At 33.6% G+C, this 27953-nt stretch overlaps 2 protein-coding genes, 1 non-coding gene and 1 pseudogene across 3 annotated transcripts; all 4 read right to left on the minus strand.

The window, feature by feature from the left end:
- Window positions 1-476: 476 nt before the first annotated feature.
- Window positions 477-3189, minus strand: LOC109006037 (probable serine/threonine-protein kinase PBL26). The gene is made up of 5 exons (XM_035692902.1): window positions 2600-3189; window positions 2201-2403; window positions 1833-2022; window positions 1225-1616; window positions 477-1084 (listed from the first exon to the last, which is right to left on the minus strand). The coding sequence occupies exons 1-5, from the start codon at window positions 2718-2720 to the stop codon at window positions 707-709; spliced, it is 1284 nt and encodes a 427-aa protein (XP_035548795.1). The 5' UTR covers window positions 2721-3189; the 3' UTR covers window positions 477-706.
- A 640-nt stretch (window positions 3190-3829) lies between these two features.
- On the minus strand, window positions 3830-27609 carry LOC109006007 (annotated as a pseudogene).
- LOC109006039 (basic blue protein-like) lies at window positions 3848-4340 on the minus strand. Its single transcript, XM_035689981.1, has 2 exons — window positions 4157-4340; window positions 3848-4050 (listed from the first exon to the last, which is right to left on the minus strand). Exons 1-2 carry the CDS (start codon window positions 4338-4340, stop codon window positions 3848-3850), a joined length of 387 nt encoding a protein of 128 aa, XP_035545874.1.
- On the minus strand, window positions 11251-11336 carry TRNAM-CAU. The gene is given in 2 exon segments: window positions 11251-11286; window positions 11299-11336. It is a non-coding gene; the product is annotated as a tRNA-Met (tRNA).
- Window positions 27610-27953: the final 344 nt, after the last annotated feature.

The raw sequence follows: 27953 nt of genomic DNA on the forward strand, positions 1-27953 counted from the left end.
CTTCTGCATGCCTCCAAGAAAAAGGAAATTGTGTGCAGTATAACGATAGCGCCCATTTATTCCGATGATAGCTGCATGTAATGACACACATCTATTCCTTTCACGATTTTTAAGAGTTATTCTATTTTCAAGTTAATATCTACAACATATCATTTATATAATTTAAATATTAAAATTTAAATTATAAAATTTAAAATTTAAAATTTGTTTTCTAAATAAAATTATACCATGTAAATATTTTATTAAATATGATTTATATATCAGTTTAAGAAAATAATTTTTCATTATATTAATATGTAAAAGAAATTAGTATACAAGTAATGATAGGGTTACTACTCGTTATATACAATTGCATTATACCTATTATTAAAACATCCTCTCTCTCTCTCTCTCTCTCTTCTTTTTTTTTTTAACTTTAATCCAATCAGATCATCTTACAATTAACAGTTCAAACTTCAAACGCATTAAAAATTTACTTTTTTAATCAATTGCGACAAAAAATATGACAGTTTTATTGAAAGTTTATCCTTAATTTCCACATATTTTCAAGTGGATTTCTATTTTCTGAATAGAGAACAGGTAGATATCCGATAAAGCAGTAACTCTCACATGATAACATGCATACATAAAGACCAACGTCTTACAAAGAAAAGTTTATCCTCATGATTTGAAGGATATAATATTCCATGCAGATTTTAGATTTTAATCACAATGAAGAAGCACTTCCACTACGTGATGCATTGTGCCTGGAAGTAGAACCCCATTCTATGGCTTCTGCCACAGCCTTTTGTCTTTCCCTTATACTTTCTTCATCATGAAGATTCCCATTTCCGCTCGCCATGTTGTGATCCGGTGGTGGAGAAGGACTGGCGCCGTGAGATACGGTGCCGTCACTCGGACTGTTGCCGAGGAAACTGAGAGCAGTGACAACATCAGTCATCAAGGGACGAACAGCTTGTTCCTCTTGCAGACACATGGCTGCAATTGCTACCGCTTGGTGTAGTGCTCTCAGAGGAAATTCACCGTGAAGAAGCGGATCAGCTAGTTCTGGGAATCTCTGTGGATCCTTGAAAACAGGCTGTGCCTGGTAAAAGACAGACAGAGAAAGAAAACAGTCGGCTTGATGAGAAGTTTAGAAATATTAGCAGTGAAGGGACAAAATGGCAGAAGTTTTGATAAAGATTAATGCATGGGCGAAGTACGTACAGAAACCAGGGAACTTACCCAAGTGATCAGATTTTGCTCCTCGGTACATCTTGTTGTGTCAATGACTCTCCTTCCAGTAATCAACTCCAAAAACACAACTCCAAAACTGTACACATCCGACTTCACTGTGAGTTGTCCTGTTCTTTGATACTCGGGAGCACAATATCCGTATGTTCCCATGATTCTCGAAGAAACGTGTGACTTGTCCCCGACTGGACCAAGCTTTGCCAATCCGAAATCAGAGAGTTTGGCATTGAAATCGTTGTCCAGCAAAATGTTTGAGGATTTTAGATCTCGATATATGACAGGAGGATTGGCCTTCTCATGTAAATATTCTAGGCCCTTGGCAGCTTGTAAAGCTATTTTCATTCTTGTGAACCAATCTAATGGCTTTTTCTCTGGTGCTAGATCTGAATATCATTGTTTAGTTCACATAAGTTTATACAGTGGTTGGTTTTCTGATGATATTTATCAAAGATGCAGGGTGGACAAATGTTTATAGTTACCAAGATTTGCATCTTTATCGATGTGTTTAGAGTGTCAATAAACAAACTTGAAAATAAGATTTTTTCTTTCTTTCTTTCTTTCTTTCTTTCTTTTGAAAAAGAAAAAGAAGAAGGTGGTACCAAGTAAATGGTCCTCCAGAGATCCCAATGGCATGTACTCGTACACCAGAAGTCTCTGCTCTCCATCGGCACAATATCCGATCAGATTGACTAGATTTTCATGGTGTAAGAGGCTCAACATCAACACCTCAACAAGAAACTCTCTGTTTCCTTGCAATCCATTCCTGTCAAGTTGCTTCACAGCCACAACCTGATCAATAAAAACTACCACAGGATCACTACTCAAAATTCTCTACAAGTTTTGATTTGAACCAGTTAGAGGGAAGACATCAAACAGGACTGCTTGTTCCTGTAAAATCACCGCTTGTCCTAAAAATTTAAACTGACGAGAATAGGTAGATTTTATTATTTTATATCTCAACATTTACCAGGCCAGTTTTGTCTAGTTGTCCCTTGTAAACTCTTCCAAATCCACCTTCACCTATTAGGCATTCTTGTCGGAAATTCTTTGTCGCCGTAGCCAATTGGCGGAAATTGAAAGTTTGGGCGGCAATGTTGTTGTTCTGAACTTCTTTATCGGAATCCTTTTTGTTGGTGGTCTCGACTGGAGCGACCTTCGGGTTATGGTTTCCTGTATAACATCTCTGTTTTGTGAATATGGTCTGGTACTTGTATATGTGTTAGATTTGGTAATTAGATGTGCAATTTAGAAAATATAGAATATTAATTTGGAGGATGCAAAATGAAACTTCCCATAAATTAATAAACCTAGCTAGTAAATAATCCTTATTCCATGCATAAAGGAAAGAAGAAAGTGATGAACTGACCAGGCCCTGGGTGTGGAGGATCAGCAGCAGGCGAGTCTCCCTTCCTTCTGCCACTGGTCTTCTTAGATACTTTCTTCTCATTATTCTCATGGGATGTAAAACAAAATGAAAAGCAACTCATTTCTTGAACAAATCAAATCCAGAAAAAAACTGAATTAAACTGATCCTTTCAAGCTTCTCTTTAATTTATATATATATGCTAGCTCCCTCTCGTACGTTCTTGCTAGCTAGCTGTTACAATCCCCACTTCTGCGCGCGGCTGCATGCCGGAAAAATCAGGTACTTGATAAATTGTTTGAAAATACAAACAAAAGTTGCACAACATGAACACATGAATACATAAATGATTAATGTTTGTAGAACTTGTGCTTGTTTTTATAAACATGATGATCGATGCATACACCTACGTACGTACGTACGAAAGCTTTCACTGAATCAAATTGCTAATGCTTGCTTATATATTAATTAAAGAAGAAAGTTGAATTCCTCACGCATGGACTCAATACATGCAGATTAATAATGCATGCAAGCTCGCTCAACCAAAACCCTAATACCAGAACCACCATGAAACTTTAAAGACTAGACAAATTAATTATTACACCAAATTACGCTGCGATTGAACCTGGGAAAGGGAATGGAGGAGGGCCGGGAGATCAGGTGCGTGCAACAGAATTGGGTTGCTAGTTTTTGGTGTTGCCGCAAAAGATGGAGAGAATTTGAAGGTTTCTAAGACAGAATAATATATATTACAGGGTACGTGGGAACCAAATTAGCATTAATTAATGGTACTTTTGTGGAAGCCATATATAGAGTGCCCTCCAAATGTGATAAATTTAGATCGAGCTAATTCATGCACAGAAGCTAGAAAAACATTCAGTATATATATATATATATATATATATATATATATATATATTATAGACGGCCATGATCAAGAATATCTAAAAGTTCATGAGTACGTACACACATGCATGCATGGAAGGGAGGATGGAAATTAAAGTACTGTTGTGGCACTTTTTTTTTTTTTTAAAATTATTGTAAGCGCTGAATTAACAAGGAAAAAAGAACAATATCAACGAACATCAACTCATTCATTCCTTTGATTACAATCAACAGAGATACTGAATGTTTTTCTTTATTCCAAATTCCCCGCAGACATGAGTTTAAATTAGATGAACTCGAGACAGTTCTTCCCTATTTTTTTTAGAGAATTTTAAGCTGCATATATATATATATATATATATTATTTTAGTAAGCATAAACTGCTATTCTCATTCCCTCCTGGCAATGGTCAGGAATGCTACAAATGAAGTAGTTCCATCCCCTCAACAGTATCATTCGATCGTTTCCACTAGTGTAAGTCCTAGAATTCGAAGAAGCAGTAGTGCAACTTGTGTAGCCGTGGACACCAACAATTGCAACATTGTGGAATGATGGATCATAGTTGAAAGCTGTGCACATAACAAAACACAAACAAGTGACAAGAAGTTGTAACAAAATTGGATGAATGGCTCTAAGAGAAGAAACAATTAAAAAATATAGATTTTCCCAAGTTACCAAGTATATCTCCGGCCTGGAACCTCTTCCCTCTGGTCCATCTTTCCACGTTGAAAGTCCAGCCAGAATCATCGCCAACAGTATGAATAGTTGGTCGAGCAGATACAGAGGAAAGAGAGTTCAGAGTCATGAGGAGAGTGATGGCAAGTACTACTACAGAAGTGCATCTTCCCTGGTGAGACATTTTGGAAGTAGGGTTAGAATCAGAAAAGAGAGAAGATGCAGTTCTTATATGAGGAATTGGATGTGAAGATTGAAGGAAAAAGCTGCATGTTGGTTGCCTTTATATGGAGGGGTTTTCCTCCATCTCTATTAATTTAATAAATACAGGAGTTGCTGCTTATTTGCATGCAAGCTGGGAATCTAAATTTATTGGATTAAGGTCCAATGCCTGGTGGTTGGAACAGAAAAATCAAGTGATTTGAATCCCTGGAAACTTCCTTGGTAAATTTTTGAATCTATATTTTCTCCTCCATTTTTAATATATATCGAGATTAAACGGTACTATCCCTTAGATAAAATTAATGAGCTTGGTTGCTTACAATATTCATGGGGAATACCTGATCTTAATAGCATCATATATAATAGTTCAAATGCAATTCGAATGCTGTTCCTACTAGGCAGTTGAAATTTCTTCATACCCTTTTTTCCTGTCCTTTCTATTCCCTTTTGAAGGGTGATCAGGTACAACATGTGAACTATAATACTCTTTTTTTTTTTTTTTTTTTTGGGTCTCTAAGCAAGCTTCATTTTGTTCTTCATAGTTCATACCCTTTTGTCCCTTTTAAAAGAAGAGCTCACATTCACAACATGTGAAGTAGTATAAATATTGCTCTAATTCTAATAAAACTTGATGTATTTTTTTTTTTTTAAAGAAAGTTTAGTTAAATATGAGTACTAGACCCTACTTGATAGAGCCCATGCATTTAGATCCTTGCAACTGTTGGTTCTGTGTAAACCTGATGCAGCAGGAACACAATTATCACAATGCATATGACCTGGAACTGTGAAAAATGAGTGACAAAAGAATCTACCAATTGCTAGAGAAGTCTCATCTCTACACACAAGTACTTGGATTACAAGTCTTTATAGCCACAACATGCTTATTTGATAACTCTAGTAACAGATAAACATGAAAATAGATGATGATGATAATAGAGAGCCTCACAGGGCAGCTCTAAAACTCTGAGTTGTTTAACAGTAGCGACTGTTATGAAATGGGTAACAACTCTTATTTTTCAGTACTTGCAGAGCAATTGAGTTAGCATTCATGTGTACCCAATTCATCAATACCCTTCTTAGTGAATACAATAGGTAAGATACTAACTATAATCATATTTAGATTATGACTATAAACTTACAACCAATGTTACATTTCATCTTGAATTTAATAATCTCCAGTCAAACTGGTTGATATGACATATTTTCAGTAACTTTATAGGTCAACCACTTAAAATATGACACATCAGCTAATATGATTTGAGATAATAAAATTCATCGCGAAAAAACATTATTTCTATTAACTTACTGCAGTCGTCTAAATACCCTTTTTCTCAAAAACTAAACCGCCCCTCATTTTCTTGGAAACCATGGGCGTATTTCGTTCCTGTAAACTTGGGATTTCTCTCTGTTCTCAGATTTACCAGTCAAAACATAGTAATAATAAAACATGGAAACCACAAAATTCAAAATGCAAAGGACCCCTTCCTAGAGAAAAGGGTAAATGTAATAAAACTTGACATAAGTGTGGTTTCATTAATTCACACTCATTCTCTTTTGAAAGTATATATCAATTCCAGATATAAAAATGCAAATGAGGTACAGTGGCTACAAGTTCTCTTTGCCTGGAATGGAATTGCTGGAAACATATCCCTATCCTACAAAAAGTCGAGAATTAAAAATTATTTGCAGGAAAATAAGCAAATAGAAAAATGTCCAAACTGTCAATCAGGTTACAATATTGTTGAGTTCAACTTGTCTTTAGCTAGGTAGACAAATAAACAATGAATATCTTGCCAGAAAAACCAACCTATTAAGCAATGATAATCAAAACTTGGAGTAAAAATGGATCAGAAAATTTAGAAAAAAAAGAATACCTCCTCTTTTCCACAGTGGCATGGGAGCCTGTAGGCATACCTCATGCAAGGTGGTACCCCAGGTCACCTTCCCACCACCATAAAAGATAAAACTAATAATAAAACCAAAAACAAAAAATATACCCTGGTGAAGTAGGATTCGATTTCTGGTGATGATGCTAATAGACTTTACCAACTACATTGGATGGCACACGCAGTAGTGATTATCTAGTTAAGTGATGACAAGTCTAGGGATCTCCCATCTGAATTTCAACCTGTGGAATCAAAATATCATTCGTGTTTAAGAGAGGAAATTTTTAATAGATCAGCATCTGAACTCAATCAAAACACAACCCCAGGGTGAGGGGCGGGGAGGAGGGGGGACCAGTAATGGGGCAAAATGTTGTATAATTAAGCATTCCTTAACCACATGAAAAGGCACTCAAGCAGAATAGCAGATAAACCAGCCAAAACTTAAGGATGAGTTCAGTCACCTGGACCAAGTGGATCATCCAACTTCTCGATTTTTTTGCAATTTTGAAGAGCAATAGATAATCATTTGCTCCAGATCTAAACATTACAACACCAGGGCAGTCCAGCAATTTGACATCCTTGTCTAACTGAACTTCTTGCATTGATCTCTTTTTTTTTTTTTATCGGCAAACAAAATCTTATTGACCATAGAAATAGACAATGGCCCAAGTATATGGAACATATACAAGAGCACCGCCTACACATGCTAGTTTAGTGATACAAGGAATCATGAGAAGTTATGCCATTCAAATCAATTACAATTGACGGTCGAACAATAGAGCAAAGTATTGAAAAATAGATTTCTAAGCTCATCCATTGACTGCTCTTGATCTTGTTAGTTCAGGAGTAGCACCAGAATTGACAACATGGCACCAATTCAAGTTATTAATGAGGCTACTCTTACCAACATTGGGCATGCCAATAACACCCACTGTAATTGACCTCTTGATCTGCCAAAGATAACCATGCAGAACAGATGAAAATGGACAATATTAATACGGATTTATCCAAACACAAAAATCCAAATTAAAAAAATATGGCATGGCCATTTCCATTAAGACACTATAAGCACAAAAATGCTTTGTTAAGTAAAATTGGAGAACCCTAGGCAGACTAAACCCATGACATCCATCCTCAAAAGAAATGGTTGAATACTGGAAAAAAAAAAAAATTAAACACAATCATACGGCTCCAAACTCCTCTAAACCATATATGGGTCATCATGAATCCCATTCTCGTGATCATCAACAATTTGATTTATCGTTATTGTTTGTTATTTTTTCAAGCAATTGTTTTTATTATGATATTTATCATATTTTGACAAGTCCAAGAAATATGCACCAAAACGAGGAATATCAGACTGGCAAAACAAGACATCAATTCTTTGTTCCATTTCCTCAACGGTGCGTTTGGATGGATGGATTTCGGAAGAGGATCAGGATTTGAAACCTAAATTCCTTGTTTGGATCATACACTAAAATTTGGATGTGGATTTGTACCAAGGCCAAACAAGCCTTTAAGTTTTTCAAAATCTTGAATTTGAAATTATGGTTGATTCGAAATCCAAAATAAAATTCATATCTAAATCCAAATGCAACCCAAAGGAAATTTTATAAAATCTATAACCACATGCTTGAACTAAACGTGCTTAAATCAGCAGGTCAGAAAGCTAAACAAATTTGAATTGGATGTTATCATGTCCATGAACTCATTGTGCAAAATGTGTATTAGCATAAGTATGCCAGATTGCAATCAAGAGCTATTTTTTGGTTTAAAATACTTTTCAATATGAAAGCTTCACCAAATGGGTAAGCAAAATCAATCTTTACAGAATCAGGAAATAATCATTGTACACAACAACACCACACTCCCATGGAAAATCTTCTATAGCGTCAGAGAAGTTTGGTAGAACAAATAAATTGTAGTCACAGAAGACAATTGATAGGGATACCTCATGACTTGAGCAATTCTTCAACAATTCAAGAAGAGTTTCAGCCCCTAGACAGTCACTCCTTTGCAGAAGACTGCTTGGTTTTGCTGCCTTAGATGACGACCTACACCCTAAGTTTGATCTCTGCTGTTGCATACTGCACTTAAATGCAACAGTCGGTAATTCTTCCCTAAGATACTTGAGCCACTTCTCAACAGCTTCTCGAGGGATAAGATCTGAAACCATACAAACAAGAAATTAGACAAAATATTCTTGATGTTTTGCGTATGATACAGTCATAAACTTAAGTAGCAGCCAAGACATGATTAATCATTGTTTTGATAGCGAGATCGTAACAAAAAAGGATAACAAGAGCTATATATTTCTAATCTTAGAACGCCTCTGACAGTTTCAGTCAAATTTCTGATCTAAGTTTTGCAGATCATTTTATGAGTTTAAACTGTTTCCACTATTAACCTTCTTCAAAATTTCTAAATCCACCGCAAGTAATTATCCAACGGCTTTAGATGGAGGGAGAGAGAGAGAGAGAGAGAGAGAGAGAGAGAGAGAAACCTTACCAATAGATGCTTATTAGGGCCAGATTTGATCACCAACTTCTCCATATCAACACGAGTACCCATGGGATCACGATTCACGGGCATCAAGAACCTCCAAACTAATATCTGATGCTTCAATGACTTTTCACCAACTCCTTGTAAAAGGCCCTGTTTGAATTATCTCTATCAATAACCAAAGAAAGTTATATTAGAAGTATTGAAAAAATAATCTCCAGATATATTTGAAGAAATTCATGACTCTAATTCATTTTATAAAATCAATTCTATAATTGATGATTATTTATTTTTTATAAACATGCTCAAGACTTTATCTATAGACAATATGAGATTATTTCTCAATCTCTCACTCACGTGCAGAAGTGCATGTTAGTATTTTTTTTAATTCTTGTCGTAGGATAACTAGTGTGGGCCTCTATTCGTCCTGTAACAGGTTTTAATACCATGAATAAATTTATAAGTCTAACTCATCTCATAAAATCGGTTCTACAAGAGATAATTATTTATTTCTTATAAACATGTCTAAGACCTTGTCTAAAAAGAATGTGAGATTATTTTTCAACAATATTTAAGGGAAAAAATCATCTTCCACTGAATACATCTTTGAATAATATTTAGCATCAATATTCGCCAGGTTTTCCAGCTCCTGTGGGATTACTGCTACCCTTTTCCTCTCTGAAATTTTGTTCTTCTGGAGAAGTTGTTTCAGTCAATTTGGAGATATCGTCATCCTCTGGCGACCCCAACTTCCTCTTCTGAGCCTTAGAGTGGATTTGAATGTTAAAATGAGTTGAGTTGAGTTGAGATGATAAAATATTGTTATAATATTATTGTTTATTATTATTATTATTTTGAGATTTAAAAAAGTAGAATTATTTATTATATTTTATATTAAAATTTAAAAAAATTATAATAATGAGTAGAGATGAGCTCAACTCCGTAACGAGGCTTTCAAAAACATACAAGACTTTATTGAATAAAGGATTAGAAGTACAGAGCAAAGGCCGTAACTTGTTGCTTGCACAAAGGATAACCCAAGTACCCGAAAAGAATAACCAAAGTAAGTACATATGATACAAGAGTAGTTGGAAATAGAAAAAAGATACAAGAAAATCCTGAAATTCAGCCAATAAAGCCTATAACAGTGTGAATTAAAAAAAAAAAAAAAAGTTTATAACAGTGGTGTACTTAGGTGATGCCTTTTATATCGATAAAACTTTACTTTTACTTATAAATTGAAAAAAAAAAAAAAAGTCTATAACAATGTCCAAAGAAACAAAGTATTGAAGAAATAAGTTTTTTTTTTCCATTGCTCTCGAAATTTCTATTATTATTTTTCCTCCAAATCACCAAACCAGGTAGAGGTACAGTTCTAAAAGCTCCAAAACTAAATACTCTCTTCACTACCTTATTGATATAATCTACGCCATCTCCAAAAATTCAAAGATGAGAGGGTTCAGAACAGTGCACACATTAGCCTCAGGAAACATATGCACTTTAACTAAATATTAGACTAACCTCCCTCTCTTTCCTTTCTATGCTTACCTTTTCAAAACTATTATATAAGACCCATATGTAGTCTGGACACAGAGAATGAAATGCAAGCACACAAAATCCATCTAAACAAACATCGAATGTCACCAATATCTCTCATGGGTAGGTATAATTTGCTTCAGAAACGCCCAATTCACACCGAGAAAAAAAAATAACGAGATACACATGTGCAATATCGCATGGATAAAAACTAACCAATTCAGTCATAAAGCAAGCAAAATAACACGCAATAAGAAATAGAAAAATTTTAGAGATAAAATATATTATTTTAGACACGTAATAAGAAATAACACGCAATAACACACTCTACACACTTATTTAAAAATATATTATTTCATTTTTTTACCCACGTAACGAAAATGATTCTAGATATATTTATAAATAAAATAAGATAAAAATATAAAATGACATATTTTTAAGTGAGTGTATAAAGTATAAAACTTATGAGTAGCACTGTTGTACGCAATAATGTGAGGGTATGAAATGGAGAGTATCCTTTCTTTATGTGCGGCTTTCTTTTGCTCCAACTCTTCGAGGGCGAGGGCACGGCGGACTTCGAGGGCCTTGAGCTTCTGTTGTGCTTAAGGGATAGCTTATTGGCTTCCTTGGCCTTCTTCTTGTAACGCTCCTTCACCTTCTTTACGATATTGTATTCGGTGGTACCATTTTTCTCTTGCTCCAATAAAACCGAGTAAAAGCAACATTTAACCTCGAAGGATATCAGAGATGGGATTGAGAAATGGGAAAAGGGTTCTGCTTACTTTTGCTCATCTCCACCACCTTTAATCCTAGTGCGATGTTGGATATTGGTAGAAAGAAACGTGGGAGAGGTTGTAGGCGGCCTACTGTGTCTGTCTGGGTTTCGTCGAAGGTTAAGGGCCTTGGGCCAAATTACAAAGCGTTTAATTTGCAGAAAAATAGCTAACGTGGGGTGAGAGAGGCTCGAACTCTCGACCTCAGGATAACTCAGATAGCTATGAGACCTACGCGCTAGCCAACTGCGCCACCACCCCCTAGATGGTGGTTAGAAAAGATTTAACTAATTTAACATAAGTTAAAAGAATTTATTTTTTAAATTCTAATTTAAGAATATCGTACTTTAATGGCATATGCAAATTTATATTTAAGAAGATCTAAGGGATAAAGTTTTTAAATATATATAAAAACAAAATTTTTTTCTTTCTTTTTTTTAATAAAAGGGTTTTAGCATGGATGAAGTTAAAAATATAATTTAGGGGGCTAAGGCACATGTTAAAGCTTGTACAAAAAAATGACATAACTCCATATATATATATATATATATATATATATAATAAAAAATACATGTTTTCTAAATTCAAATTTGAATGCATAAAAAATGTAAAATATAATCAATTATGCTAATTAAACTCATCACTTTTTTATTGAATAAAATTCATCAATTATGGCATCCGTGCTAAATCTTTCAGTAATGTCCTTTTCAACATAGATTACCAAATAATTACCAAGAAATTCATCCTCTATTTTTCTTAAGCCTATCTTAATGATATTTTTATTCATAGCCAAAAAATCTCACTCAATAGTTGTTGTTGAAATTGGAAGTGTCAAGATAATTCAATCAATCTGTCAATCAGATAATAAACATTGGTCATTCCAATAGTTTTCAATACTGGACATAAATCAGAAATTTTGGACAAGTCTTATAGATCTGGATGATAAGGCATATTGTGCTTGTAATGTTGAAACTGAAATTTTACTTGATCTTTTTCTTGTTCAATAAAATTTTCTAGATAAAACTTCTCTACAAGACCACATATATTATCAATGTTAAATGATTGATAAGTATTTTTGGGATCTAGAGAAAAACTAAGCATGGGAAGCTCTATTTCCTTTTCACTAAATTTACTATTTAACACTTGCAATTGACAGTACTTTATAGTAACAATTAACAAATCTCAATCATTTAAACAAATTAAGTACAGACAATCAGAGTGTAGAACTTACATCTAAAGGCCAACCCTTTAGGCCCCGTTTGGTTATTAAACTCATTTGAGTTCAATTTAATACAGTCTAATTTTAAGCTAAGTTTAACATTTAAATACCCAACTTTCAAATTACTAAATTCATCTTAACTCAAAACCTCTTTACACGTAGGACCCATAACCTTTTTGAACTTCCCATAAATATACCTAAATTTATCTTAACATCCAAACACATTTAAACTCATATTAGGTGGATCCCGCAAAATTTACTCTACCATCTCAACTCACTACTATTCATAAAAAAACTTAACTCAGTTCAACTCAACTCAACATTCAAACGCAATCTTAAGTGTATCACTATGTGCATGTTTCAAGCCCATAAGTGCAACCTATTGATACTATTAAACCATGGACAAACTCACTAATGGTATTTAATACAAGCATTTCAAGCACTCACACGATATCTTATACACCTTACACAAGTCCTTCGGGAGTCCACTATATCTGATTCCTCTTCGTCTTACCAAGCAAACTATCAAATATCAGTTCTTTTTAGCATCCATCAAATATCAATCATTATATACCTATTGTACCGGAGAGTATAAAAGTTTCTAAACGCTTTGTAAAGTTAATTTCATAGAAACTTAAGAGTGCAACTAATATATCTGGAGACCAAATTCATTAACCCCATGATTTTTTTTCCACTTCATGTTTTAGGAGCAGTATATATATGAGCATTGCCTTATTAAAAAATTTAGGTTACACCAAATCAGCTTTCAAGATGAGTATTTTCTTATATATGTAGGACTTAAGAAATAGATCCATAACTACAATAAAATCGGTTTTTCCCGATGTTTGAAATTCGCCGTAATAGGTGCTAAAATCGTCGTATATAACTATTCCCAACGATTTATAAATCGCTGCACATCTGTTACATTTGTTTGGTCACTTATGTTTTAACCCAGTGAATACCAAAACTCGATGCAAATACTTACTTTTTCCAATGTTTTTTTCGCAGTTAATACAAAATAAAACGCCGCAATATCCATTCGGTTTGCATATTAAATCGTTGGAAAAACATATTTGCAGCGAATTATAGTCGTAAAAAATATTTAAGAAATCGATGCGAATGAAGAGATCTATTCCAATGGTCTAATTAAATCACTGAGAAAACTTTTTCCAGCAATTACTTATCGTTGCAAATACTATAAAAATCGTCACAAATAAGTATTTCCAACAATTTTTAGTTATCGTCGGCATGATATATCCCAACAAGTTATTGTCGCCAAAATAGAGTTTTTGTGGTGATCACAAGTTTAATAAATATTTTCGGTGAATTGTACTCACCGGAAAAGGTATTTCACAAAATAAAAAAAAAAAATGCACAAAAATAAAATACATAAATTACTTGAAAAATGCACAAAAAATTTCTTTTGAAGTGCATATATTGCAACTTAAACATAAACTACTCTTTACTTAAATTTCCTCCACTTAAGCATACTCTATTATTCAAATCCTTCCCCCATACATGTATCATTCAATCCACCTAGTGTAACCCAAGACCTTCCAACATACCTACATTGATCCAACACTTCAACATCGTACAAAATCAAGCTCCATTCACAGTCATCTAATCACCATTTTAATACGTGTAAAATGAAGAGAAAGAAATAGAAGTTATACCAACACTTCAACAGATCACATTACATCTGTTTAGATGTTCCTTTTGTCCTGCAGCTGCGACTATTGCTTTTGAAATCACTTTTAGCTACTGTTTGACGTCTCTATGAGGAGATATTTCAAGGGTTTAACACAAATTCAGGGAGAATTAATTAAGGTCAAGATGAAATTGAAAGAGGAGAGGAATGGGACTGATTTGCAGCAACTAAATCAAACCAGAAACATGGTAATAATATATGACAGTTTTTTTCTTCACCTCAAACTTGAACTAGTTTAAGTTGTTTCTCTAACCTTCGAGCTTTCTCCTTTTTCTATAGACTTCACTATTGTTTTTCGTGGTTTCTATGAAGGTTTTTCTACCTCTTGACATACAAGGGAATGGTGGAGAGGATGAAAGCTGAACAGTAGAAAGAAAAGAAAGGAGTTGTGATGTTTGTTGTTCCCCTCAGTTCTAGCTACTTAGAGCTGATTTTGGTATGAGATTTTAAGGTCATTTGGTATTCCTAATGTCACATATTGAGGTTGAGTTAAAGAGATGAGATAAAGGCAAACTAAGGGGCTAGAACTTAAGAGGAATCAGAGCTAAAGTTGCTAAATTTTCTGCACTAGCTTGTACAACCAATAAGTTAGTTGTATACCTATTTCAAACCCCCCCCCCCCCCCCCCTTTCAAATATAATCCCAACTACACAAGCAATGAACTAGCGTTGAAGAAAAATTGGAATTAAGCATGATTTATGGGTAGACATAGCATAAAAACAGTTGGAGATAGTTCTTGAAAACATCACAAATTTCCTGATGTACTTTTAGCTCTAACAGGTGGGTTTAATCCTATTTACATTTCCTATTTTCCTTCCTTTTGATTATCCACTCAAATACACAAGAGATAGAAGAAAGATGTGAGAAAAGGAAGGTGAAACTCACAACATAAATGGGAAACAACCTATTTTACTAGCAATCATGAATTATTCCTTTGAAACTAACTTGAAAATAAATCTAATCTAATCCAAAGTCCAGCAGTGCTTTTTAGAAAAGAAGGCAGGAAGGCAGCTTGCCCCTCGTAAGAAGCTGAAATCAATGAACATAGATTTGAGACTCGAAAATGTAACAAATGGGAAATCATGAGAGCAAGGGGAAAATTACAGATATTATATATATATATATATATAGGCCTCGGGCTGCTGGGCTAGGCGCGAAGGAGAAGGGGGCTCCGATGGAGAACTGGTGATGGCGTCGAGGTGTGAGTGGTGGCGAATGACGCCCCTAGCAGCAGCGATATAGAGAAATCTAAGAGAGAGAGAGATAGGTGAGGCTAGATTCAGGAAAAAAGAAATTTTCGACATGCGGGTTGAGGGAGAAGAAGGGGGTGGCCGTCGAGTTGAGGTGGCAGTGGCGTGGTGGGGTCGCTAGTTATGTGCTGTTCGCGGCTTGGGTTGAGGGAGAAGAGGGATTGGGGAGAGAGAGGGGGGAGGGAGGGAGATGGCTGGAGCGAAAAGAAGAAGTATAAAACATGGAGTTTTTAATTTTATTAGATTTTTCGGCGATATTAACTCGCCGCAAAAGCTTAAACATCGCCGCTAAAGTAGAATTGTTCATTTTTGGCAATATTAAAAATTATTGGAATTGTTGCTTGCGGACGACTAAAAATTCACCGGAAATAGTCTTGTACAATTTTTCATAAATTTTGAAAAAGGACATTTCCGATGCATTTTATTCACTGCTAATAAACATAAATTTGCTGCCAAAGTATTTACTTGTGGTGATTTTACTATTCGTCGCAAATAAAATGCCGCTACAGTCACAATTTTTTTGCTACAACTAAAATCGCTGCAATAAGTCAAAAAGTCGCTGCAAATAAGTGAACAGTAAATTCAGCATCAACATTTCAAATACATTGCTTTGGAATTCATCGGCGAAATGAAAATTGCTTCAAATAAGGACTATTTGAGGTAATTTTTTTTGCGGCGATCTTAAAATCACTGAAAAATGCCTGATTTCTATAGTGAAAACAGAAAATGAAGTAAGTTTAATGGCAACTAGAGTAAACTTAGAAGGAATATTAGTCAATGTTAAATGGAATTCGACACTGAGCTTTGGTTTGCTTTTTGAGCTGCTACGTGAGAATGTTCTAGCATAAGATAGGGGAATAAGTTATTTGGATTTAGGGTTTATGTAAGTGAAATAAATAAATAAACAAATGTAAGATTGCCTCATGTTTGTTATGTCAGTTAAGCAATATTTAAGCAATATACCATTATCCCCTATTTGGAAGATATGGATTGCTCAATAACTACACAACAGATAAATAAACAAACGTAAGGTTCATTTTTTCATTTATCACATTTTTATAGTTAATAAATATTTTAATGTAACGAAGGAAAAATTTAAAAACCACAAAAAACAATAATAACGGACATCTTGCATCTGTTTGTAGTCAATTAACTTTTAAAAAAATGGTCTCAATGATGGGAAACATGAAATAATTTATTTAATAAAAAAACTCATCCATCACCCCACCATAGTTGTGAACTAAAGCCTAAATTATAATCTAAATGAAAGAAGATGTAATTTTTTTGTTTTTTACTTTCCAAAAACAATGAATATATGGTAAAGCGTAAAAAAAAACAACCTTTAGAGATCAGAAAGAGAGAGGCCTGGGTGTTGGGAGTTAACTAACCACTAGATGCTTGAGTCTTAGAGAACAAGAAGAAAGAAAGATTTTGGAAACTTACTTTAGAGCAGATTGAATACCTTGTGGGAGTGGATGAGTTTTGACTAAGAGGAGCTCGAAGAAGAAGGTGTTGGGTGGAGAAATGGGGAGGCGGAGAGTGAAATAACAGATGAGTGGGAAAATTAGGGTTTCAAAATCTTATTTATATGTAGTTATTTATGACAATTCTTACTCGCCGCAAAAGGTCTAATCTATCGTTGTTTTGGAAATATTTGTTCTTGCTAAAGCAAATAGTTCCATTTGTTCTTGTTGAATATGTGTTTTTAGGGTCCTAGATAAAGGGGAAATATACTGTTTAAGTTTCCTCCTAGATAGGTATCTCTCTTGTATTCATGATCTGGCAAGGTTGCGCCTTTTTGCACTATATGTAAAATTGGCACATTAATGTCAGTCTCATCATGTACCATGTTCTATCTCAGTAGTTCTAAAGTATCCCTATGGAAGCTGTAAGGTTGTCCAACTCTTGGCATGGAAATGCTAGAGCTTAGTCATGGTTCATCAAACTTGAATTTTACTACTTGTTTCGGGGACACTCCCTTAAAGTGTAGTTGCTTCGGATTTTTGGTAAACTCTGATGGTGCATCAACCTTGATTGGATAGTTGTTGTCGATCAAGGTTTCCTGATGGCCAGTATATTTCTTACATACATTGCTAGAGGTACTCCAGTCTCCGGTTTAGAAATCTTATCTAAATTCTCCATATAACATCTACAATGATAATGCGGTCTCTAAAAGCTCAAACTCGATTTTCTGGTAGGTATAAGGCCGGTAAGCAAGACAAAGATGTCAAGGGTCATGAATACATTTTTAGTATACATAAATGATAAATATCTTTGATTCTTTAATGATAGGATGGTATGCATGCGCACAGCCATTTTCCAGGAAGATTGCATGCACTACAAGAAATTTGACTTTTAGGGACGAAATTTGTTAGTCATCCCTAAAAGTCATTTTTGGAGACGAAATTTACATTTCGTCTCCAAAAATGCCTGAGCTGCTAAATTTATTTGAACGGAAAAATATTCATTCGAATAATATATTTTGTGACGAAAAAAATCGTCTCAAAAAAAGAAAATCGTTTGAAAGGAACAAAATAGATTCGAACATGGAATTAATTTCCGTTCGAACAGTATATAATCTATTCGAATAATAATATTGGTGGGAAATTAATTTATTTTTTCCGGCTTAAGTTAATAACCGTTAGAACTTAAATTTCTTTGTTCGAACGGATAGAGATTCAATTAATTTTTTTATTAGTATGGATTTGTGCATATATTTTTCCATTAAAGTAAGAAATATTTTTTCCATTAATTTGTTATCATTTTCAAAATATAAAAATGAGTATATATTATATATTATGATTTGCGGTGAGTTAAAATATTTATAAATTCATAAATTACTTTTATGTAATTAACTTCAAAACTTTATAATGATTTCTTTTATGTTAAATTTATATAAATATAATTTTAAAGTTAGTATCATTTTTTATATTATCATGAACGACAAGTAAAATGGAAAAAATAAACAAAGTAGTAAACACGAGAAATAAAAATCATATATTAATTACATCTCAAATATATAATGTTCAATATAACATAAAAAAGTAAAATAATAACTAAAACGATCATAATTATTGATTCCTTAGTATATCAACATTCTCTTGCAACATTTTAATAGATCATTCTAGATCCCTAAGCTTCTCCATGATGGGTTCAACGAACTCCACAAACAGAGCTCGTACCTGATCCAAAGTAGCCCCAGGAGGCTGTCTCTCGACAGCGGCAACACTACTAGAAGCTAGATCTGTGGGAGGATCACTAGGCCGTTCTGGTGTAGTCTTCCGCAAGTGCCCTTTCTCTTTCTGAATGTGATCTTGTTAAGGGGCCCCATCTGTGGCGACCTCCGCTCAGTGGCCGACACTGTAACCCCCAATCGGAGTAGGAGGTTAGATATCAGCAGTGTAAATAGTAGACTACCTCCACTGGAAAAGCGTGACTCCAATCGAATGCGGAGGAATAAATACAATGCCAGATCAATGGGATCCCCCCGTGCTATCCGTAGCAAAAATCTGGCTCGATTGATCCTGAAATCAGTCTTGTATTTTTTCGGATCGATGTTATAGCCAACAATCAAATTAAGCATTCTAAAAAATCCTATACAATCAAACTAAGTATATAACATGTTACTTTCAAGTTACTTTGTATGTATAGTAATTGTTTATAATTTTTGAAAGGATGAAGTTTGACCTTAATTTTGGCCAAAGAGAGGATCGATTAACAGTTGAGGAAATGATATCAAATGCATATCAGAGGTACAAAGGTCGATGCCATGCACATTATAAGAAGTTCAGTACTACAATAAAGGCGTGCCAAAATCCATTCCAAAATATTCCACCAAACGAATTGGAGAAAGTTTGTAATATGTTTGAGGACTCTGCTTATCAGGTAATATCGCTGCTGTATTTTTTTAATAATATATCAAATATATATTAAACATATAGACTAATATTTATTTCTTTTAGCAACAAAGTACTGTGAACAAAGCAAATATATCAAATTTAAAGGTAAACCATCATGCAGGTTCTCGATCTTTTCATCGTTTGTCTAACAAAATGGTAAGTTATTTTAGTGACCGTTAAATATTAACATATAATACACATAAAATTTTATATTTGGGTTAGTCCCGAAGCAGAGGCAAATTATGTAAGTTTAAGTTTTTTTAATTTCATTGTTACATAATATTTTTGTTACTTATACTAACTTTAATGTTTTTATTTTTGTAGGACAAAATGATATTTCTTAAGGAAACTGATGTGGATCCATCTGATGCATCATCTGTCAACGATGCTCAGATCTTTTCTCAAGTTCTTGGATCATGTTCTGAATATTTGAGGGGTTTAGGACGTTGCGTAAAACCATCATCATCATCATCTTATTCTCGAGCCAAATCGAATGACGACAAGACTAAAGAATTAGATGAAGCATCACTTGAGATAGAACGATTGAGGTCTGAGAAAAAAGAGTTGCTGACCCTATTAGATCAAGCAGCGGATTTGGAGGCGAGATTAGAAGAGATGATGCAGTTGAATAACCAAAAAATGTTTGAACAATTCCAGTCAATGATGTCCCAAAACTCTATGCCATTACCATAGTCTTCAAATTTATCTTTTCTTTAATTGCATTTATTATGAAGTTTGCACTACTTTGAACAATTGATGTTTGAATTACAATGTGTAATATTAATATGGTAGTTTTAATTAAATTGTGATTTGTATGATTAATACAATTCGAACGGTAAATAACCAGTTCGAACGGTAAATTACTATTAACACATTCAAACCAAAATAGACTCATTCGAACAAAAACTAACTCATTCGAATGACAAACGAGATATACGGACATTCGAACAATAAATTATTTGTTTGAACAACATTTATGTGCAAAATTCCGTTCGAACGGATATAATTTCCGAAAATAAAATTTTTGTTCGAACAGACATAAGTTTTGTTCGAACACAAGTCATTTGAAAAATTTATTAGTTCGAACGCATAAAATCTGTTCGAACACCCAGTTCGTTCGAACAGAATCAAATATAGACATTAGTTCGAATGAGTATTTCATATTGTTCGTATGGACGTCTCCGTTCGGACGGATAAATATTCCATGCGAACAATATATTGAGATGAAATTGGGTCGTCTAAAAAAAAATTATCCGTTCGAACGGTTTCGACTGGATCTGCTCAATTTCGTCTCTAAAAATGATTTTTTGACTTTCATCTTTAAAAACCTTTTGAGACGGTCTTTTCGAGACAAATTTGAGAGAGAGTTTTTTTTATCTCTAATTCTAATTTGGGATGAAAATTATATTTTTTGAGATAATTTTTTGTCTCAAAAAATACAACCTGTTGTAGTGATGTAATGGCCCTGATTAATTTCCTAGTGCGCACTAAATCATGACTAGATCGACAAGAGAAATAACGAAATCGCCCTTAATTCATGGCACTAAATCATGAGCAGATCACAAAAGCAAAAGACCATTATTTGGGTTGGCTAATTCCTTGTGCCTTGCATCGATCTTTATACGATTATCTCTTTTGTTAAGAAACTTCTTATCATGCACTAATCAATTCATGGTGTTCACAACTTTTTATAAAGCAAGTCATCCACTTCGATCGATCGCCTTTAATTACCTAGGCCCTAGCTAGCTACATTATTGCGAACACTTAATTAGGTCCGCAAATGATCAAGCTCATTCATTGCGCCCTAGGGGCTCTATATCTGGACGTGCACAAACGAACACGTACGTACAAACCCAAAAAAAAAAAAAAAAAATGACACACGGTGATCGATCATGCATGATCATTCAAAAAGGTCGAAAAACACTTTTTCCCAGTTTTCAGTACTTGAGCTCCGGGCCTCTACTTAATTACTAGTAAAATGTTGTATTCGAGAAGCTTTCTTATGGATTATTCTTAATTAGCTTTATAGGGATATATATTATATGTATGTGTGTAAGTACGTATGAATAAATTCTTTCAATCAGATTGAATTCTGTCTCCACGTACGTACCCTCTCTTCTATATATGTTCTCTCTTTCTTTTGGGTGGATGTCAGTTGGCTCGCTCTGGTCTATATATAGTCGTCAAATAGAGAAGGAATATTCTAGAATGAGTCGAATATCGCCTACATCAGAAGATGGAGGGCTTAAAGAAAGAGGCAGCTGAGGGATGCCTTTTTGCTGGGTTTCATTAAGGTTACATTTGAATATTCTACCTATATATAACATGATATATTAGGGTATAATAATTAGCCTCTAGGACTAGAATTTTTTGGCTTTTACTAGCTAGCTAGGGTTATGATCTTCATCATGAGTAGTACTTGGCAATATTGGAATTATGAAGTTCGAGATTTTTGTTGGAAAATTGTAAGCTTTCAGTCCATGATGATGAGCTTTTTTGTGGGTTTTCAAAAGTACTAAAACTCCAAACAACATTAATTGTATGCATTAGAAGCAAACATGCAATCATATAATTATATGATCAGAAAAGGAAAAGATCAAACATATATCATGTGAGAAAGTCTACTACTTTGACCAGCGGTACGTGCTTGCAGGCAATTAGTCATGCATGTTAATCTTCCATCGAGAAGTACTCAAGTTAAAATGATTGAGTACTCAGAGATCAAATGGAAAAAGCAAGAACATGAAAAATTAGGAGAAAGATATGCATGATTACAGGTTGATGAAGCATCACTATCGGAACCGCGCATGCATGGGGGGGGAAAGAAAAAAGGAGATGATCATATCTTCACCATATATACCAAATTTCAATGCAACAACAGTACCTTTTCATGGTTTGCAGAATTAGAAAACATAATTTGATTATATAATTATTGTGCATGCATGCATGTCCGTCATGTGGACCAGGCCCTGGTCTTGTCGACTTTCCAATCTTTACTGCATGATTGCCTGGTGAAAGGAACACTACATCAGACGAGTCAGGCAAATGGGACTGTAGTGATTTGATGTTGATAATGAACCTTGATAAGTAATTGATTCCATTGAGGAAAAAGTTGGGGGAAATCGACGGAAAGATCTTTCTTGCATGGATTCTTCCTAGATGCATGTGGATTCATATGTCAATTACATATCCTGTAAAAAGGTATGTGAGTTCATGTGTCAATTGTCAACATTTTCTTCTTCTTCTTCCTTCCTTCGTTCCTTCCTTTTTTGTTTCCTTTTCCGGTCACTCTCTTATTTTCCAGCTTTTTCATTTTTATCTTTCACTAGATGAGATGTCCCCGGCCAGATGATGCAACCTAGCTAAGTGTAAACTTAGGGCGCCGCCGGTAATATATCAATTTTAATTTACAGCTAATTCATCGATCATATCAATACAAGCGCGCGTTTGAGGATCAGCAGGCCGTTCGAAGTTTCGTGCAAGATTGTGAACTACATATATTAAATTAAATTGGTTTGATCATTGCTTTGGTTGAATTTATGTATTTATTTGGTTTAACATTAGTATATCATGTGTGTGTATGTGCACATACATGATATACATGACATGTATGCACTTAATTCACCATGATTAGGATGAATATCACCAATTAACTTTCAGTAGTACTACATGAGATTTTTAGGATAAAATTTGTACCAAAAGGAAAGGCCGATCGAACCTAATCAAACGTACGGATGCATGATCTCCAATTAATATTGCATGATATATAATCTAGTTTAATTTTTCTATAAATTAATTAATATTATTATAAGAAGCTGATATCTTTTTAAGGGGGGCGGCCGGAATAATATTTTTTATTTCTTCATGAAGGGTTTTGTTTCATTCCCAAGTTGAAATAAAATAAGATGTTAGAAGCGCTTTCTACGTGCGATACTTTCTCAAGTAGTGGATTAATTACCTACGTACGTACTCCATTAATAGAACAACAAAAATCCCATATATATATATATATATATATATATATATATATATATTATATGCACATACGTGGATCTGCAGTTTTGATCAATTGATCTTGACCACATGCAAAAGGAATTTTTATATTTGTAAAAACAAAAGGTGTATATTTGGCTATATATATATTATATATAATTACTTAAATGGCAATCCAGATTTTGAAGGGCATTATATATATATATATAAAGCAAGAGGATATTAATGCTCAAATATTAATAAAAGGTACGTACACTACAAGAAAAACGGATTTTTACGATCAATTTATTGCGACTAAAAGACTTTTCACAACTAATTTTAGTTGTAAATAGTCATTTTGTTAGAATTAACTGGTCGTAAAAAAGCAGTTTCCTTGTAGTAGTAGCACCATATATAATATATATATATGTATATATATATATATATATATATATATATATAAAGCAAGAGGATATTAATGCTCAAATATTAATAAAAGGTACGTACACTACAAGAAAAACGGATTTTTACGATCAATTTATTGCGACTAAAAGACTTTTCACAACTAATTTTAGTTGTAAATAGTCATTTTGTTAGAATTAACTGGTCGTAAAAAAGCAGTTTTCTTGTAGTAGTAGCACCATATATAATATATATATATGTATTCTATCAGCTAGAATTAGGTGCATGCATGCGCGGCACACTTTGTCCAAGTAGTACGTAGTACTTCATGTGTTGATCATCATTCAGAAGCAAAGGAAAATAAGAGCGCCTGGCTTTGCATGGGTCGATGACTTGATCTAATGGAACACCTGATCGATCATTAATCAAGGAATACCTGTGCTGGCTTGCTTTTTAATTTTGATGCCTCTTTCAAGTCTTTAATGTTCTCTTCGTTTTTTTTTTTTTTTTCACTCTACCTTTTTCTTTTCTTTATTTGGGATCAGTTTTAGAAATAGGAAGTACAGGATTCAGCTCTATTAATTGATAATTTTCTATTTCAAGGGGCCGGAATACTCACTATACGTACGGCCTATTGATCAACTTCTTTTTATTTATACTTTTAGAACTCACGAGTTCTTTCCATATATTCTAAAGGACTCCTGATCTCAACCCAAATTTTATTTTTTTATTATTATTTCCTTGATTGATAATTATATATGTAAGTGAGTTCATGGACCATGATTCTGATCATGATCAGCTATATATTTAATAATTTGCTGCTCTTCTTATAAATTAATTACAAGGAATTGAAACTTCTCGATCGAGCTAGGTTATAACATTTTGCACCTAATTAATTATATATATATATGTAATTATTACACATTGATAGATCGTAGTTGCCGTACGTCTATCTATCAGAATCTCATAATGTATCATGCTCAGCACAGGCTGCATGGGTTGAAACAGCTAATTAAAAATTGGGTCCCATTAATGCAGGCGGCATCTAAGAACTGACTGCAACATACATATATATATATATATATATATATATATATATATATGTAGTAGGGTTGCTATCTATTCTGACATATATATTAGACATCATGACCCATTTCTAATGATCTGTTTTTCATGAGTACTCCTCCTGCCACTGATTTAATTTATAGTTGGGTACAGCTAAACAAAGTAACAAGCTGCAAAGCTAGATCGATCAAATGAATATGTTGACTTGCCTATGCCCTTCAAAAGTTAGTCGACATAAATACCTTAATTTTCTTCTATGAACATATATAATGTAGAGAGAGAGAGAGGTAATTATATCGATGTAGGGGACCTAAGTATACTTAGCATGGATTCTAGAGAGCTTGCATGCAAAGATGCTTGAGACTCTTAGCTAGTGAACATGATCAATACATTATTGCACAGGAAATTTATAATCAATTATGGCCTTTTGGTATAATGATCTTCATATATATATATATATATATAGATGGAGGATTAAAAACATGATATCTATCTGATCTTGAACCGTCCTTAATTAGCCTTTTGTCGCCTCTAATTGTCACAATTAGCACATGACCAGCTAGGATATATATCCTAGTCATCATGCAAATTATAACACATGACATAAAGTAAAGATCAACAATTAATATTATTCTCATAGTCTTGATTTTATCGTCCGTGCAACCTACTTTAGACAAAAAGCTTGAACAAAATTTATATCTACGTACGTGATTCGATCCCATAATTCAAAGGTCCAAAGTAGTTTTACAACATGATGTATGATAATTAATATTCATTCTGAGTGATCAGTACCAGCCGACAAATTCTTGACTGATGATGGGAAATAAGCCACTTGTCCAAGCCATATACTTTCTACATGACTGCATGCCTGCACTTCATCATGTGTTCATATATATATATATATATATATATATATATATATATAATGAAATAAATTCGATGATTGGAAGTAATTATTATATGCTTTTCAAGGTCATGTTTCCTAGCTTGCACCAAAATCTGCTTTCTTTGATATTATTCCTTTCCAGGCCACCTACCTGATCATCAAAATCTATATGAAAATTCATATGTAATGTACGTTAAACACAATGAAAAATAAAAAATAAAAACTTGAAGGCCGTGGGATCAGCCAAAAACTAGCTAGTGGATAATTGAGTGTAAACAATTAATATCGCTATAATAGAAAGGGAAATGATGCAACGAGATGCATCTCGACAAAAACTACAGATTTTTTTGTTTTTTTTATTTAATGCTTAAAAAAAATATTTTTAATGAATTTATAAATATTTTTAAAATTTTTAAGAGGTTTAAAGTAAAAATTCTCGATGAAATTACTGTAGCAGAAAATTAGAAATGCATTTTGAATTTCGTCTAGAACAAGCATATTTCTGTTGTGGCCAAGCGCACTGGCGAGCATATATGTATGCTAGCTGCTTGCTGTCGCCATGTTATATATCTCAGTCGTCACCTCGATCCATGCATGATATCCTCAGACTGCAGGCACCATTAATATTTATTTATCTTTCTCATCACATTGATAACCTAATCCACAAAGTGGCATGCAGTCAGAAATTAGCTCGATTTGTTTGACATTAAGTAGTATGTTCTTGGGATAGCTGCTGCTGCTGCTGCTGCTGCTATATATGTTATGTTTTTTTCCCCCTTTTACTTACCTAACCAAAGAAAAGACATTATTCAATAATCTTACACAGAGCTTGTCTTGTCATTGAGGCGCGCGACTATATATATATATAGATATAGATATAGATATATATTATTGATGTCCACTCGTTTGACTTTATCACCAAATTATTGTCGTGGAAGCTTGCAAATAATTACCGCGCGCACATTGGTTTGATCATCCGGTAATTTTGATTTACATTTTCTACTTGTTTCAACTTTTTGTTTATGAGAGCATGACATATGAGTGACTCCATGCGTTAATATATTTGTAATGAAATCATAATTCGTAAGAGGATCGATGAAGGATATTTTTAACTTTTTTGCATGGATAATTTAATTAAGATATATTATTCCGTGAAAGCGGGAGAAAACGTTATATTTTTTTAATATATATGAAAAAGAGAGATTCGATCTTTAATTCTCTTGGTAAGAAATTAATTAATGTATTGCCATAATTGATCTAAAGGATTTTAGCAAAAAAACATTATTGATAGAGAACAGATTTATATATGAAATATTTTTGAGAGGGAGAGAGGGATTTTTGACGTATAAAAATATTTATTAATTTATCTAAATATAAAAGCAAAATTATTGTTCAGTTCGAGCTTGCCCTTTGCAGCTTGTCTTACAACCAAAAATATTGAATTTAATTAATATATGCTAAGGTGGGTGGAAAGTTTATATCGACAGGGTCCAATCATGCACCGATCATAGCAATTTTGGTGACACATTTTGTCTAAAAAGTGGCTTTAGTCATGTCCAACGAATGCATGGGCTTCTTTAATTTATTCATCACTCTCATTAATATTGTTATGTTAAAAATTATAAATTATGCAATGAACTCAGCAAAAATTCAACTCTATTTTTTCTTCTCACGTGGAAGATAATCATTTTCCTTTTCAACCAGTCATGAATAATAAAAAAGTTGTTGTAATAATTAGTGTTTTGTTGGAAATTAAGTACAAATTATATATAATTAGTGTTAATCTCATAATTAAAAACTAATCTAAAAAAAATGGGTACCTTTTCTTGATCTGCAATTAATATATATATATATATATATATGCATGAATATATGCATCAAATTAATGGTATATATAGTACTTGTAGAGATAGGCGAAAAGCATGATCATGAGCCACTCATTATTTGAATGTGTTGGGAGGAGTCTGGCCCCCCTAAGAAAAAAGTAAGATCATGACAATTTAAAAATAAAAAAATAAAAAAAAAGTAAAAGATCCAAGAATGAGGAGTATATTTACAAAAAAGGCCTTGACGTACCATCCCTCTCTTGAACGTCATGGAAACCGAGGCAGTGGGGACCCATGCATCACCCATCATGGGAGACATAGAAATTTGTCTTTGGCCTCTTTTCACAAAGAGAGCAGCAGCTCCATGCGCTGATCTGAATGCTAATTTGCTTTCAGTGTGCTGTTTTTAATTATTACTATTATTTTTATCTTTAATTCCCAAGTGTTGTTGTAATTAATTGCCTGAGTGAAAAGAAAACCAAAATTCCCGTAGACCCAATACATGATCTCGATCCTTTCAAGCTTCGTTCGCTTGCTTTCCTCACACATATATCCACATGACACATTTATAATATATATCTATTATTGCATGCATTAATTAATTAATTTATTTTTATCTAATATTTTCTTTCTTTCTTTTGCTCGGAATAA

The sequence above is a fragment of the Juglans regia genome, chromosome 1, assembly GCF_001411555.2.
Source record: "Juglans regia cultivar Chandler chromosome 1, Walnut 2.0, whole genome shotgun sequence".
NCBI classification, from domain to species: domain Eukaryota; kingdom Viridiplantae; phylum Streptophyta; class Magnoliopsida; order Fagales; family Juglandaceae; genus Juglans; species Juglans regia.

Excerpts from the sequence above, each read along its gene's own strand:
- LOC109006037 (XM_035692902.1), bottom strand. The coding sequence starts at position 2,720 with ATGAGTTGCTTTTCATTTTGTTTTACATCCCATGAGAATAATGAGAAG. Across the intron at positions 2,023-2,200 it reads AACTAGACAAAACTGGCCTG|GTTGTGGCTGTGAAGCAACT; the intron begins GTAAATGTTGAG and ends TTTATTGATCAG. Across the intron at positions 1,617-1,832 it reads TCTGGAGGACCATTTACTTG|ATCTAGCACCAGAGAAAAAG; the intron begins GTACCACCTTCT and ends AATGATATTCAG.
- LOC109006039 (XM_035689981.1), bottom strand. The coding sequence starts at position 4,340 with ATGTCTCACCAGGGAAGATGCACTTCTGTAGTAGTACTTGCCATCACT. Across the intron at positions 4,051-4,156 it reads CCAGGCCGGAGATATACTTG|CTTTCAACTATGATCCATCA; the intron begins GTAACTTGGGAA and ends TTATGTGCACAG.